Below are 15993 nucleotides of genomic sequence, written 5' to 3' on the forward strand. Positions count from 1 at the left end.
CTCCATTACGCGAAAAACTTAAGGATGGCTCGGGCTTTGTCCGCTCTACCATTAGATACACCACCGAATTTTAATAGTCTGGAAAGATGAAAGTCTCATCGGAAAATTGCGTATAAAGTTCAACCAGTATTGCCTTTTCCCTTTCATAGTCTATCTTATCCAGCATTGTAATGCTAAACAATTGTTCCTTTCTTTTTTTTTCGTTAAATTAAAAAAGAAGAAAATTAGTCGGACATTACCTTCGTCCAATCCGGCGAACAGGAGCAGCGCAACCGAAAAACCGACGGCTCCAGATCTCCATTTCTCCACCCAACTTCCCCCCACCTCACCACACCAGTCGACAGTCATCAGGCAACAAACCGTTAACGGACGGACCATCGTCCCGAGCAGACGCGCCGAAAGACGGCAGAGGCAAAACCCTCACCTAGCCTCTGCCTCTGTGGGGGGATGGCGGCGCCGGAATCGGAATGCGGCGGGAGTGACGGCTACCGCGACCTCCTCGGCGTGCGCGTCGAGCTGGACCCGGGAGCGGCCCGAGTCGGCGGGGGAGGAGGCTTCGCCGTCTCCTTCTGGCTCTACCTGTCCACCTCCACCTCCGCCAGGCCGTCCTCGGTGATCCTCCACCAGGTTGGATGGATTCTTCTCTCTTCACACTTATTGTAGGTGGTTTCCAGGCGATTGTTTCTGCAGGAATTGTTTTTGTTTCCGGGGTACTGGAGGAGAGCAACGATGTGCTGCTTTCGCTGTCTCGGATTCTGTTTTGATCGTTCGATTTTAGGTGTTAAATGCTGTTGTACCCTCCAAATCACTCGGGTAAGACGAGACCCGAGGGCTGTCCTTGTTGCAGCATTCGCAGCACAGCAAAAGTCCTAGTTGTCTGTACTCGATTCCACTGTCCTAGTTTGATGAAATTTCGTGTTTCTTCATACGGTTTCAGGGAAAACATTTTCGTTGGAAAAAGTGAAGGGTAACTTTTCTAGGTTTCCTTGTGAAGTTTCACCATCAGAATTGGTGCTGATCGATTGGATTTGTTGATTGTGCAGATCACCGCGGGAGATGGCAATAAGTTGCCGTTTCTTGCTTTAGGTGAAGGAAACAAACTGCTGCTCTTCCCGTTGATGAGGCTGCACAGAGAAGCTCCTGGTCCTGCTAGTTCTTACCCATGGACTGACACAACCAATTTATCATCTACGAGTCAATGCCCTCTTGAGAAATGGTTCCACATTGGGTGTGAGGTATGATGTAAACAACTGTAGGCCTACCCCTTATCGAATACCTTTGCATTTGTAGCCCCCAAATGAAAGTACAAATTGCAACATGTTTGACACTTTCCCCTGCTTTTATTTCTTTTGTGTTTTGTGCACCTCAATTTTTAGCGGAAAAAGAAACATGCAGCATCCATCAAAGAGCTTTGTTTCCTGGTACCTCCACATGTTAGTCTATCCTCCACCACCCTGTTCGCTGGTTGGTTTCAGCCAGCCCAAACCAGCCAGCCAATAATGTTTTTCTCTCACAACAAACCAACACCGGCCAGTCCAAACTAGCCCAGAAACCAACCAGCGAACAGGCCGCACATTTTGTCGAAGTGGTGGTTTTATAACATTGGTTTGTACCTACCTGTGTCAGGTCACTGAAAATGTTATGCGTCTTCACGTTGATGGTTCCCTAACTACTGAGGCCCCCGTTTGTTCACTATTTGATGGGCCAGACCATCAGGATGACGCAAACCAAATTAGCTTAATTGGAAGTGATGGCAAGCTCGAAGGCTATATCTATAATATTGAGGTTTCATCTGTACTAGGAACTATAAAAGAACAATATGCAAAGGTGATTCATCTAAGCTAATGGCATGGCGGATTTTGTGCCTGTGTAAGTGCAGACTTTGTGATATTCTCATTGAATTGCAGAACCCACCATTTAAGTTGTCTATTGACTATTCATGCTCTGATGGAATTGAAGAGGGTGATGACGGCATTTGGAGCATCGTTGGTGGGAAGGTAAACAAAGATGCTGTCATGTCATAACTCATACGTGGTGGCAGAATTCTTTGTTTCAGTTTTTTTTGTTTTTTGTTGAGAGAGGATAATTTCAGTAAAATATGGCATGTTCAAAGCAACCTGAGAAATTGCACTTGAGTTGGAAGAAATAATAGTAGCAAATATTTACTTGTATCGTATCATGGATTAAATCAAAATAACCATGGGCTACCCTAATTATGGAAATTTATTGATGCAGGCATCTTGCCGGAGAAACTTCATTTTGGAAGTAGTACTAACCAACGCTTTTGGTGAACCTGCGAAGGATAAAGAGGTTCATTTTTTTACTTATTTTAAATCTAATCATACTGATTTATTTATTTGCATAGTGTTCTTACAAACTTTATACATCTTCTAGGTCGTTGCTTCACTTGTCTATGCTGATGATGGAACAGTAGTTGCAAAATCAAGGGATGATTCTGAGCCTCCTTTGCTTATAACTTGCGAAGGACTTGAATACGCAGCTATAAGCAGGCCTCTACCAATTATTCGTGGGCGAGCACTATTTAAACTCAAGATATCGCAGGTGAGTTTCTCCATATGTAAACCTTCCTTATTATGTACGGAGTATATAGTTTCAGCTTGCATTGGACACAAAAAGGAATTACTTGTCACTGTCTGTCTGTCTCTCTGATGTGGAGCATAAGTTATTTGTCTTTCATGTGTTGCTGTTGGAAGCATATTTTTTAATGTTTCTCTCAGTAGTGCTATAGCCTAGCAGAGGTTGCAGCTGCTTGCTATGTTTGGCTGTTGTGGCATGTACGTGTAATGCACCCCACTGCAACTACTTATGGTGCATGGAGATGGCACCTTCCTCTGTACGAATGAATTTGGAAGGCATATTCGGAAGGATTTTTTCCCTTTTAAACTCCATCTTAATGACTTCCATAACTTTCTTCGTTTGAGGGGCTGTGGGTGCAGGTGAAGCGACGAAGAGGCTTTGAGTATATCATAATTGTTGGAAGGCATTTTGGTGTTCTCTTATATTTGTTTTATGCATTTGGATTGATCCCCCCCCCCCCCCCCCCCCCCCCCCCTCTGTATTTTGAAAAGATTATCTGCCTTGCATAAGACTGCCTATTTATTATTTACGGACTCAACATCCAAATGTTGGCAGTTCACTCCTGACACTGCAATTTTTAGAAATAGCTATGCAATGGCATTCACATATGAACTATCATTTTAAATAACTTGCCTTGCTTCTTTTTTATGTGTGTTGAAAGAGGGAGTTTGTCCCCTCTTGATTTTTTTGCGAGTAGCTGGGTACGATCCCGGGTGGGTAGGCTCTCAGTAGGAGCCCCTACTAACTGCTCTAGGGCAGTTATATGTTGCTGTGTTGGTGCAGGTGTTGAATGATCACCAAAACCTTCCATGAAGCCAAGCTTGGAACCACAATGTGGATTCCATTCCTGTCTCTCCAGCCGATAAAGTGCGAACATACCGATGTTGCAGTGCATACGTGCTCCCCACGAATCTTGGGAGGCATAGGCGCAAAACCGGTACACACTGCACCATCATTGGCAGTGCCAACATGCTCTCCACAAACTGCAACTGCAATTTCGCTGAAGAAAACACTTGTCACAACATTCCCTCCTTTTCACAATAATTGATGTTTTAGGCTTGGGCACAAGATAAGGATGGAAATAGAATGACCATCCTACCCTATTAATCCTTTCTCAAGTGTGCATTTATAATCTCAAAGGTACAAACTCCCTCTACAGTGTGTTCCTATGTAGGGGCAGGATTGGATAAAATGGGTCAAGATTGCCTTGGAGTTGTAGATAACAAGTACTCTGAAAATAATAGAAGCTAAAACAACAAATAAAAGGAGGCTGTAACTTTCTTCCAAATAAAGCTCCTCACTAACCATGATATACTATGTATCCTCCACACCCCCCCCCCCCCCCCCCCCCCCCGGCAACCCAACCCAAAAAAAAAAACCACCCCTAAAAGAAAACTTAACCAAGTAGGAAACCTACACACACAAGACACATACCACCCCTGACCCCTGAGAATACTTAATCAATTAGCAAACCTAAGACAACAGCAAACAACCACAAAAACAAGTGGCAAGCAACTCTAGCCCATTATGATACAGTTTTAGGCCATTACAGCACAGGCATAACTGTTGGACAGTTAGCACTAGTCAATGGCATGTGAAAAGATTAAAATAAAATGGCCATACACCATATCTAGTACGGACACTAACACTACATATGAACTACTTCTGTAAATTTGATTTGTGTGCAATTTAAAACCTTTTGAATCTCGAGTATCAAATCTGTCTGCTAATGAAAGCTTAAATGTTATGCAATACCAGTTCCTGTTCTTAGCCCTGCTGCTGCACTCATGACAGCAGCCACAACCTAGGGATGCTCATATCCAACAAAGTTGGGCTGTAGCGCGCCATGTAAAACACGATTTGTATCATTACATTTCTTTGAAGTTATGATGGTAGTTGTTTGTTTCTTGTCCATAATAACGTAGTGTCTGATTATTCCAGCTCTCTTCCAAATGTGACAATAAGCTCTTCCATATTCAATTCTCTACACTTCACATGCAAAGATATCCTTTCCTGGAAGCATATTCCAAACCGATTCGTTGTATATCTCGAAGCCGCACCGTCCGCCCCTTGGGTCCTGGAAAGCGGGCGAGTTCTGCAACAGCAGATGAAGCTGACTTGCTCAATAATGGCCAAGGGTTTGTTAGTTCTGACAAAGTAAATGGTCGTGAACATTCAGTGTGTCTTCATACACCCACGTTTTCCAAGATAGAAGGTGGAATGGTGAAGGTAGTAGAGGCCCACAAAATGGTATCACAGGTAATGAATTAGCTAGCCTACTTTATCAAGTTATGCTTAATTTGTGACTTCTTGATTTGATAATCATTATCCATTTATACAGAATAAGAATGCCAGAAAGAAAGTGGTAAGCAAAGAAGCACAGAGTGCCATGGGGACTGACTCTTCAACATCCAACTATGACAGTTTTGATTCAGGAAGTTCTTGGAGTGGATCAGATGGAGATGATGGTATTGAAACCTTTTCAGACACTGTGGTTTTCAGATACTGTCTAGACAGCACATATGACTGGTCAAAGTTTCTTAGAGGTGCAGCTCCTACTGTTAACAAAGATGACTTGGTAAAACTTGCAGACCAAGTCTCATTGTATAGTGGATGCTCCCACCACAGGTAATTGAACTCTTGTATCTTGATAAAATTTTCCTCTCTCCTTGTATTATTGACAGTAATTTGCAATTTATTTTTCCCTTCTAGAAACCAAATATTAATGTCGAAGCGATTGCTCAGAGAGGGTGCTGACACTTGGAACATGATCTCAAAGAACAATGAACGTGCTCTTTGGTCATCTGCCATTCCTGAGACCATAACAAAATTTACGAACATTGCCCATTCTGTAAGTAGGGGTTTGTCAGAGCAGGTAGAATTTATTTAGATGGCCTCAGTACCTTAACTCTCAGTCTCAGGGTTGTATACTTTGCGTACGGTGCAATGTTTAATTGCATAGTATTCACTGTTTCAGGATCTTGAGGTTTTAAGAGGCATTGCTGGTTGTGGTGAGGACACAGGAAGAGACGAATTTGATAGGCTATGGTACTGGTTATACCCAGTGGCTGTTTCATTGTCAAGAGAGAAAATTAAAAAGCTGTGGGATTGCACAACACCTAGATGGATAGAGGGCTTGATTACAATAGAAGAAGCTGAGAATGCACTAAGAAGTTCCAGGGAACTGTTAAAGGAGCCAGGAACATTTGTTCTCAGATTTCCTACCACCCGAAGCTGGCCGCATCCAGATGCTGGAAGCCTAGTTGTCACTTACATTGGCTCTGATAACTCAATTCATCATAGGCTACTCTCTCTTGATTCCAGGTGTGCTACGATTGGCATGTTACCCTGTCCTCTAAATCTATTGGCAGCGAAATTTCTGAACCTTGCTCTTTTCTACTGCTAATAACAGTGATGCTAGCGCTGAGAACCTGCAAGATTTGCTGCTCCAGGAACCTGAACTATCCCAATTGGGCAGGTAAAGCATTCTAGGCTCCGAATCACAGGCACTGTTCCTTTCATTACTTGCTAAGTGGTTAGACATACATTCAAATGCAGGGTTGATCGGCTCCCAACCGCCATCCGGAGATGACCAAGGATTCAAACTGTTAAAACTTACATGCAAAAGCAGGATTTAGGTTGCTATATTGCTATGGGCCACGAGAAGAGGGTCACCGGCAGCTCAACGCATCCAAGTTCATTGCCATCCTGGAGACCAAGAGCATAGCCCATAACACATTTTGCCTGTTGTTACTATGTACAAGTTGTAAATTGGTTCCCTTCGTTGTCTGTACAAAGAGAGGATGCTTTGCCATATTAGTGAGATCTAGTTTAGTTGCTTCAGAAACCAACAGTAACACCAGCTATCATGTGTTTCGCAAAAAACAAAGAAAGAAAAAGAAAAAAGAAGCTATCATGTGCCTCGAAACTGGAGGATTTTTCAGTGGCTCTTAAACACATGTACATAAGCTGATGATTGACCATTTGATCTACAAGTCATTTTTTGGTTCCTTTTCAATCCCCCTATTTGAGCCGAGAGGAAGCCTCGTAGGCTAACCAAACATTCGCCCATGTCATTTTGAGGGCAAAACCATTGGGCCGCCCACTGTCAAAGCCCAAAATCACGCTACTCTTCCCCACTGGCCGCGGGCCGCACCCGGTGCTCGGCATCCCTCCCCGCCGCAACTCAGCCGCGCCGCCGTCGCCGTGCACGCACCAGCGCCACCAGTTCGGCGCTTCCCCATCAGACCGACAAACAAGGCCAAAACCCCACGACGCCGCCGGCTACGGCGAGGGTTTTAGCCTCCTCCGATGCCGCCGCCTCGCCGCGCGCTTCTCACCTCCCTCCTCCGCCTTCGTTCCTTCTCTTCTATTGCTTATCCCCACCCTCCCGCCCCCCTGCGGCGCCACCAGTTCGTCGCCGACCCCATCACCTCCACAAGCCGTGGCGTCATCGGGGGCATCGGCGGCGTCGGTGCCGGGAGCGGGAACCCCTTGGACCCGACGCAGCTCCTCCGCGACGACCCGGTGGCAATCACCGCTTCCCTTTGGGTATCCTCCTTCCGCGCCGCCTGTGCCTCCACCACCTCCGGCTCCGGCTCTTGTACCCCCGCTCCGCCGCAGTCACTCACCCCCTTCCTCTCGCGCCTGGAGCTGTGGGTGCTCGCCTACCAGAAGGCGTACGCTGACGAGACCGGCTCCTACCTGCCGCGCTCCTCCATCCCGGCCTCCACGCTCGCCTCCCTCCTCACGCTCCGCAACGCCGTACTCGACGCCCGCTTCCGCTTCGGCAACCGTCTGACCCCCTTCCTCCAGTCCCCGCGCGCCGCCAACGCGCCGGACCCCGCCACCCTCTCCAAGCGCAAGCTCCGCGCCCTCCTCACAACCCCCGGCCCACCGCCCTTCCAGGACCGCGTCGTGCAGGAGCTGCTCCTACTCCTGCTCGAGCCCGTCTACGAAGCCAGGTTCTCGCCAAAGTCCTTCGCCTTCCGCCCCGGTCGATCCCCGCATGCCGCGATCCGCACCATCCGCCGCAGCTTTGCGCCATACCTCTGGTATATCAAGGGCGATCTCTCCCCACTCCTGCACTCGCCTGATCCTGCGCTTGTGGTCAGTGCGCTTATCCGTGATGTGCGTGATAAAAAGGTGGTGGATTTGATCCGTTCGGCGCTGCTCACCCCGGTGGTGACCGCAAGTGATGAGGCTGCAGCAAAGAAGAAGAAGACGAAGAGGAAGTACCAGAAGAAGAAGGTGCTGCCAGAGGGGGAGCCTAAGCCTGACCCTTACTGGTTGCAGACGTTCTTTGGGTTTGCACCAGAGGAGGCACAGACGCAGCCTGATTGGGGCCATTGTGGGGTGCTGAGCCCGTTGCTTGCCAATGTGTGCCTGGATGAACTTGATAAGTGGATCGAAGAGAAGATTAAGGAGTTTTACAAGCCATCCAAGTCGGATGTTGTGGGAGGGGATGATGGTATTGAGCAGGGTAACACATCATGGCCAGAGTTTGTTCCCACTAGTGGCCCTGACAAAACAAGGAAGGTGGACTACATTCGATATGGCGGGCATTTCTTGATTGGTGTGAGGGGGCCAAGAGCGGATGCGGCAGTGCTCCGGAAGCAGCTAGTTGAGTTCTGTGATCAGCGATTCAGGATCAAACTTGATAACGAGAGCCTCCCTATTGAGCACATCACAAAAGGAGTCATGTTCCTTGACCATGTGCTGTGCCGTCGAGTTGTGTACCCAACGCTGCGTTACACAGCTACAGGAGGCAAGATCATTAGTGAGAAGGGAGTTGGTACACTGCTCTCGGTGACAGCTAGTCTGAAGCAGTGTATCAAGCAGTTTCGGAAGCTCGAGTTTTTGAAAGGAGACCGTGAACCAGATCCACAACCATGCTTCCGTATGTTCCATGCCACACAAGCTCACACAAATTCTCAGATGAATAAGCTTTTACTGACGATGGCAGAGTGGTATCGCTACGCTGATAATCGCAAGAAAGTTGTCAACTTCTGCTCTTACATTATAAGGGGGTCCCTGGCAAAGTTATATGCTGCCAAGTACAAGCTGCGGTCAAGGGCAAAGGTCTATAAGATTGCGTCAAGAAATCTTAGTCGGCCATTGAAGGATAAGAAAGGGCAGTCGCCAGAGTATCACAATTTGCTGAGAATGGGCCTTGTGGATTCAATTGATGGTCTTCAGTATACAAGGATGTCGATGGTTCCTGATCCTGATTACGCTCCATTACCAAGTGGATGGCGGCCAGACCATGAGAAGATTTTGCTGGAGTATATAAAGCTCACAGATCAACAGACATTGGAAGAGCAGCGAAACTGCATTAGAGAGGAGGGGCTTATAACACCACAGGACTATATTTCGTTGCTTGTGTGGCGCTACAAGAAAAATGCTGTTTTACTTCCTTCAAAAGTGAGTGATGCCCAAGGATCCACAGAGGACCTGGGTTCAGATACTGATGAATTGGATGAAAAAGAGCTAGGAAATGAGGGCAATCAAAGTTTCCCAAAGCTTGCTGAAATGTCATGAGTATTGACGAACTCTTTAGTGTTCCCAAGGGGCATTTGACTCAATTGACTGGATGGTTGGTCCGTGACTGTGAAAACACGAAACCAACTGCTAGCTCTTTGCTGACTGTTTTGTGGTGGCCTAAGCAGAGGACTACTTGATGTTCAATGAGATGATAATTCTGCCACTGCTTCAGTCAAGTCTTTTCCTTAACGTTGAGGGCCATGGTGAATAGTGTCCCCAGTGCTCAAACATGAGGATTGACACAGCATGACATTTCTGGGAACTAATGGAGATCTTTGGTGTCAAATTGTGTGCCACCTTCAAGGCTAGCTCCTCACATATGAAGCCTGAATGTTTAGTGAGACATGTCTTTTTTGACTGCTTCATGGTGGACTAAGCACATGTCTGTTTCCTGGTCAGTGAGATGGCAATTGTGCCACTGCATCGGTCAAGTCTGTTCCTTAATGCTGAGGGCGATGGTGAATCTGAGCTTTGACACTGCATGGCATTTCAAGGAACTAGTGGAGATCTCATCTTGGTTTCAAATTGTGTGCCACATGCAGGGCTAGCTCCTCATATATCAAGCCTGATGTCTACTGAGACTTTAGGGAGCCTATTTAAGCATTTGAAAATACATAGGAAAAAACAGCGTGTACACATTCTATCCAACATACTGCTTGTGCAAATTGTGATCTGTATAATCTTTTCAGTCAAGAGGAAAAACAGCCTGAAGTTCATGAGCCTTAAGGTGTGTTCAGAACCCTAATTGCTTATATTTAAGCATTTTTTGTCAGTTGTTTCTGTCCAGCTTTAATACTTTAGTCAACAGTAAGCTGTTAACTATATTTTTGTTTGCTCAAGTCTCCTGTTTGCTAATAGTTAAGTAAATTGTACTGTTCCAGGGTTACTTTTTACAAACCATGTTTGAATTTGCTGAACCTGGTTTATATAAAAAAAAAATTCTGAACATGTTTTGCTAGAACAAACTCTGTCGGTACGGGCAATATTCTTTATAGTACTTGCAGAATAGCTGTGTAGTGCACAATATCAGCTGCGTGAGGTCATGATTAATGCAGGTTATATTCTAAAGGGTGTACCCAGTGCAGAGAGCTCCCGCTCTGTGCAGGGTCTGGGGAATGGTGTTAGTGGCAAGCCTTACTCTCGCCTGTGCAATGCGAGGAGACCGCGACTCTAACCCGGGACCTTCCGGTCACAGGCGGTAAGACTCTACCGCTTGCACCAAGCCCGCCCTTCAATGCAGGTTATATTCTATTGAGTAAAATACACAAGCAGATCCTGAACTTGTCGTGTGGTATATTCAGGTCCCCGAACTCTCGAAGTACATTTTTTATGTCCAAACTCGTCCTTGGTGTCATCTGTAATTCCTAAACTCTTAAAATTTCCATTTTTAGGTACTCGGAATTGTCTCATGGAGTCATGGTGTCATCTAGGTCCCTAAAATTACCATAGGGTATCATCTAACTCTAAACCAGTCCAAATCCTCTCCACACTTTGACGTTGTATGCCATGGTGGTTGGATCCATGCCTCATTCTTGATCGTTGCGGGAACTCACTAGCAAGGTAGACCTCCACCTATCTCTTTCGCCTAGGTAGGGAGCACCAACTTTGGCCTCATCGTCTTCACTACAGGATGTCATGACCTCAGATATGGAGGATGGCGACGGTGATGCGGTGCCACACTAGATTAGAGCGCGGGAGAGAGAGGGGAAGAGGGATGGGAGAGCATGGAGATGGAGCACCACATGCTGACATGTGGGATCGATTGTCGTGTCGTAGGGCTCATTTATTAGAATTGGATGAACCCGTGACAAGTTATGGGACCTAAAAAATTGGCATGATGCAGTGTTGGGTGGCAAGGGGATTTAGAGGATTCCATTACTTTGCCGATAATCTTAAGGCCTCGTTTGACTATCCGTGTAACGGGGTGTATCAGGGCCCAAAACATGTCACACATGGAAGACAGCCCACGCCGGAGTAAGGTCCCACGGTCGGTCTAAATTTGCATTTGGCAGATTGTGGGTTGGAGTGGATCACAGCCCGATCCACGTCGACCCATGGGTGAGAGAAAAATCTCCACCTGTGGCGTGGAATGGTGGAACTCAGGACCTCGTGGCTCGCGTGCTGGCTCCTCGTGCACCGTCGCCTCCTCGAGGTCCCAAGTCTCCTCCCCTAGCTCATCTCGTCTCCCTTCCCCTTCTCCTCCTCGCCCCCCCTGCTTTCTTGCGAGATCCGTGGGGTATAACGACTAGGGGCTTTGTCGTATGAGTTCTTACTATCTAGCCTCGAATGCTCGAGCTTTGTTCTTTTGGTCTTTGTTTGACCGATCTGTCTACCTTTGTACGGCACTCCCCAAGCTCAAGCCCTGTGCAAGGCTTCCTGGACTCACGGCTAATTGGCAAGTGCAGGTAGTAGGCAGATTGTTTATTTGCCTATTTTATTACTTGCTTCTGAATCACAAGAACTTCGTCTTTGATGTTGAGGAAATAGTGTACAGATGTTAGATTTAAGTACTTTGAAAGGTAGGTCTATTGAGATAATTTCTGTTTAGAAATTTTGCTAGTTCGTATGATTTGCTAGATTAACATATCTAGCAGTAGTTTCGATTGCTTTGCTGTTTACAAATCAAGATAAGACTTGTGTTTTAATTATCATCACATGATATGTCCCGATACCGAGTACAAATGTGCAGTGATGATATTTGAGATGCTTATCCATTCTTTCTATTTTTTTTACAAGATTTCTATATTTTCATTTGTGAATTCGTATTGATGATATGTTTCAGCTTACAATGTCAGTCCTGCTCCTGTAAATTTATGGCAAATATAACATCTTTATTTTGCAGTGGCTCTGAATTTTTTTAGCTGGGCCCTCTGTAAAGATGAAGTCAATGGCTGTGTGTGTTTGCCGCACAGCCTTCATAATCAGCATTCATATCTTTCATCCCAGTCATATTTTGTAGGTAAAAGCTATAGAAATATATCTCCATGAGTCCATAGCTGTGTGTTTAATGTGGTGAATGTACTAAATTATTTTCATACGACCATGTTCCATCCTGCATTTATCACAGCTGGATCAAAGATTCAAAGATGAAGGAATAATTATTAGGTTGCTCCTGCCAATAGTAATGATTGATTCACCACTGGTAGCTTTCCTGTGCATGTAATTTTGAACAGTTTGATAAGAAAAAGCATGGTTGTAGTTATAGAGGGTATGCATCGGTAGCAACTAGCAACCATTTACTGAAATTTCTCTCTTGAGTTGATGTGCTTTATCACTTCTCTATTGAGTATTAATTTTACTGGCATTTTTTGTCACAACAATGGACAATGGTGTGATAGTGTGGAAGAAGCGCTATTGTACTTTCTGCAGTATGGCACTGCTAATATTGCAGTGGTCGAAATTATTTCCTGATTTCAGTCTTTTTTTCTGAGTATGTCTTTACAGCTAGTCTTACAGACAACATCGCTTCACTGTGAAAATGGTATCTGACTTGATGCTAGGGGACCAATTTGTACTTGTTGTGATGGCAGACCAATTTGTATCTGGCTTTGCAGTTTCTACAATTATTTATAAGGATCAAAGGTAAAACTAGTCGCAACCAGTTGATAAATGCCACAAATTACTGCTCTCTGCGGTCAGATGCCTGGGTAGCATGTGAAATCTGATCTAGTGACATTGTGATCTAGCCATTTGGTGAGGCCATTTTGCTCCCAAGACATGGTTTCATACTGCAGTCAAAGCAAAATTCCTTCTTTTGGAAATAAGGTAGTTGCATTGAGATAAGGACATGTGTTGTGTGCTTAAAACATGATCAGTTTGCGAGTGATAAATTGTTAGGCAACAACATATTGAATTATGTAGTGCTGGAGCAATTTGCAATTGTTTGCTTGTAAATTACATCCGATTGGGTTTTGGTTTGTTTTGGGCTTTTGGCCCTAGAGAAATTTCCAGGTGACCTGAAGTTGACAGAGGTTGAGTGATGTTTCTGTAGCTAGCCTGTGATAACACGCATGTTCATTGTGATGAATTTTCTGTTTTTTTTTTTGTTTGTGTATAAAGACAGTTAAGAGTAAGTTTTATTTGATGTTTACTTGATATATGGAAGTAATGAAGATGGTTTTCTAATGTCGTCCAAGGGAAGGAAACAAAGCTATATTTGATGGTGTGTGATTAGAAGACTAACGAAGATGGATATTTAGGCCCTGGCATGACTCCAACTTTGGGTGGAGCTGTTCCACTCCAGAACTCCAGGTGGAGTTAGCTCTGGGTAGAGTTGGAGCTGTCTGATGATGGTGTTTGGCTGGGAGGGTGTCCCCAGCTCCAGAAAAGATGAATTTGAGGGTAGATTGCCATTCTTGCCCCTGGTTCGACTTGAACTACTTCTCACAAATATGAAATGAAAGTACATGCAGTGGAGTCCAAAATAATAATAAATTACATGTCATTTGCCTAGAACTGAAATTATGAAATAAGTTCATAGTTTCAAAATAAGGTCGTTATAATAATTATTGCACTAATTTCATGCTAGGGTGATGGATGTAGCCATATTATTATGAAAGGTGTCCATAGTCACAAAGCTTGATTCCGAAGTTGATCCATCGAAGGCATGTTGAGACACGACATACTTGTTGTACCTTTCCGGAATAGTAGGCATGTAGGTAGGATCTCTATCAAAATTAGAAGTCCATATCAACACTAGCATGTTCACATATGAAATTGTGTAGGACCATGGTAGCAGCAACAATCTTCTTTTGTGTGACTATTGAATAACCTGGCGTCTTGTAAAGGATTTGCCATTTCATTTTTAATACTCCAAATGAGCGCTCAATAACATTACGAACAGATGAGTGTATACGGTTGAACTTCTCTTTTGGAGTATCTAGTTTCATACCTCGATGCCACTCGGGTAAGTGGTATCTTTCACCCTTGCATGGAGCTAGGTGCCCCGGACGATTAGGATAGCTCGCATCTACAACATAGTACTTGCCTACAAGTATGTAAAACAAGATAAGTTTGTGCATTCAAGTATGAAAAAGAATGTAAGCAAAAATATTTACCTTGAGGAGGATGTGGGAAGACATCTACATCTGCTTCCAATGAATGGTACAATACACTAGTGTCATGCAAAGAACCCGGTTGACCCGCAGCCACATACGTGAAGCGCATATCAAAATCACAAACGACAAGCACATTTTGAGTTGCAATTCTAGTCTTACCAATATATCTCACTTGTTCTTCAGGTGATAAAGACACGAATATGGGTTCCATCAAGTGCACCAATGCAATCCTTAAAATGTGAATATGCTCTCTTGTCATTCCTAATCCTCTTGTGCACATTGCGAAAATTAGGATTTGTTGGTCTCAAGAAATCTTGTGCCATGGCAATCACACAATCTAGAACTTCATGAAATTTTCTACTAATGGTTTCACCTGAGTGTTTGAACTTATTTTGTCCTCTTCTATTTGACTCACCCACCACATGTGAATAGGAAAATGGCCAACATTTCATATGTATTAATGTGTTTCGATGGTTTTAATCCGTACCTCTCAACCAACTTACAGCTCTAGCTTTTTTCCACCATTCATCATCCATAGCAATAGTCTTCTTTATAGGATCCCAACCAGTCCCTAATTGCCTCAGCATTAGTTTCTTCCATGCCTTGAAATTTCCTTCAACTTGTCCCATTTGTTCTTTATCTGAACCTTGGTAACCACAATTCTAGTCTTTTCTTTGAATCCTTTCTCAATCTCAGTATAACCAAATGCATTCAAGTGTGTGTTTGGCCAATTTCCTTTTCCAACTTGTTCGGCAAACAACATACACATCACTTGAGTGTTCTCCGAGTTCCAATCAATTTCACGCATCTATCGAGCTCACAAATTTCATATATGAGGTTCTCATTATGCTGAGCAATTTCAACTGGAATATACTGAACCGCCAACAGGCTATTTTCAGCAATCTAGAAGTACAACAGGGTCTCATTATGCAACGATCTATCCAACAGGCTAATTTCAGCAAACAAGACTCTAATGTTATAGAAGCTAGTGAACACTTCAGTTGCTACAATAATTCATCGATCTATAACAGAGCATGCAGCCCAATTCATGCCTTGAAATCTATAGCAGAGCATCGATCTACAACAGAGCATGCATCCCAAAAACAAAGCAGGCACCATACCTTGGGGGGGCTCTACGGACGTCGGTGGGGGGGCTGCGGCCGGCAGGGGATCTCCGACGGCGTGGGGCAGCGGCCGGCGGGACTCGTGCAGACGTGGAGGGAGGCAGAGCTAGGTGGCCGGGCGAGGGATCTCCGGCGTTGGGGCTTCTGCGACCGACGTCGGGGCTTCTGCGGCAAGCGGCAGTCCTCACGCAGACGTGGCGGGAGGCGGAGCTTCTGCGGCCATGCGGGGGATCTCCGACGTCGGGGCTTCTACGGCAGGCGGCAGGCCTCATGCAGACATGGCGGGAGGTAGAGCTACGCGGCCTGATGGGGCTAGGAGAACGGCAGCAGGGCTCGGCCGACCGATGGTGGGGGTGGACGGCGGCCGCCTGTCTGCCTGGCGGCGGCGGAAACCCTAACGGGCGGTCTCGCGAGAAGAGGACAGAGGGAGGCTTGGTATGGGGAAAATGAGATGCGCGCGGGGGGGGGGGGGGGACTCGGAGAATAGAAGCAAAACATTTTTCTGTGTAACCAGTGGCATTGGTGGGTAATTACCCACCAACTCTACGAGGAAGTTCAAAAGAGAGGGTTCTGGAGCAGCAAAAGAGGTGCTCCAAAACTCCACCTCTATTTGCACTACAACTCCATGAAGTTAGCAGCTCCATGGAGTTTTGGAGTTGGGGTGTTTGGCT

At 45.3% G+C, this 15993-nt stretch overlaps 2 protein-coding genes across 8 annotated transcripts; both read left to right on the top strand.

Moving 5' to 3' along the window:
- The first annotated feature begins 308 nt into the window (after positions 1 to 308).
- On the top strand, positions 309 to 6532 carry LOC136540620 (SH2 domain-containing protein B-like). 2 transcript variants are annotated; one of them, XM_066532615.1, is made up of 12 exons: positions 309 to 627; positions 1044 to 1235; positions 1627 to 1827; positions 1908 to 1997; positions 2236 to 2310; positions 2395 to 2562; positions 4540 to 4857; positions 4940 to 5226; positions 5311 to 5473; positions 5576 to 5922; positions 6011 to 6076; positions 6157 to 6532. In XM_066532615.1, the coding sequence occupies exons 1-12, from the start codon at positions 448 to 450 to the stop codon at positions 6188 to 6190; spliced, it is 2121 nt and encodes a 706-aa protein (XP_066388712.1). In that variant the 5' UTR covers positions 309 to 447; the 3' UTR covers positions 6191 to 6532. The 2 variants fall into 2 exon arrangements, with proteins under 2 accessions (XP_066388712.1, XP_066388713.1); XM_066532616.1 differs by having other exon boundaries at positions 5311 to 5449.
- A 211-nt stretch (positions 6533 to 6743) lies between these two features.
- Positions 6744 to 13050, top strand: LOC136535671 (nuclear intron maturase 2, mitochondrial-like). 6 transcript variants are annotated; one of them, XM_066528027.1, is made up of 3 exons: positions 6744 to 9868; positions 10197 to 12096; positions 12586 to 13050. In XM_066528027.1, the coding sequence occupies exon 1, from the start codon at positions 6910 to 6912 to the stop codon at positions 9136 to 9138; it is 2229 nt and encodes a 742-aa protein (XP_066384124.1). In that variant the 5' UTR covers positions 6744 to 6909; the 3' UTR covers positions 9139 to 9868; positions 10197 to 12096; positions 12586 to 13050. The 6 variants fall into 6 exon arrangements, with proteins under 6 accessions (XP_066384124.1, XP_066384123.1, XP_066384121.1 ...); XM_066528026.1 differs by lacking the exon at positions 12586 to 13050 and adding an exon at positions 12209 to 12364 and having other exon boundaries at positions 10197 to 12100; XM_066528024.1 differs by lacking the exon at positions 12586 to 13050 and having other exon boundaries at positions 10197 to 10701; positions 10771 to 12364.
- The last annotated feature ends 2943 nt before the right edge of the window (positions 13051 to 15993 follow it).

The sequence above is a fragment of the Miscanthus floridulus genome, chromosome 2, assembly GCF_019320115.1.
Source record: "Miscanthus floridulus cultivar M001 chromosome 2, ASM1932011v1, whole genome shotgun sequence".
Lineage (NCBI taxonomy): Eukaryota > Viridiplantae > Streptophyta > Magnoliopsida > Poales > Poaceae > Miscanthus > Miscanthus floridulus.

Coding starts and splice junctions, on each gene's coding strand:
- LOC136535671 (XM_066528027.1), top strand. CDS start 6,910: ATGCCGCCGCCTCGCCGCGCGCTTCTCACCTCCCTCCTCCGCCTTCGT.
- LOC136540620 (XM_066532615.1), top strand. CDS start 448: ATGGCGGCGCCGGAATCGGAATGCGGCGGGAGTGACGGCTACCGCGAC. Junction 1,828..1,907: donor TAAAAGAACAATATGCAAAG/GTGATTCATCTA, acceptor ATTGAATTGCAG/AACCCACCATTTAAGTTGTC. Junction 2,563..4,539: donor TTAAACTCAAGATATCGCAG/GTGAGTTTCTCC, acceptor TGATTATTCCAG/CTCTCTTCCAAATGTGACAA.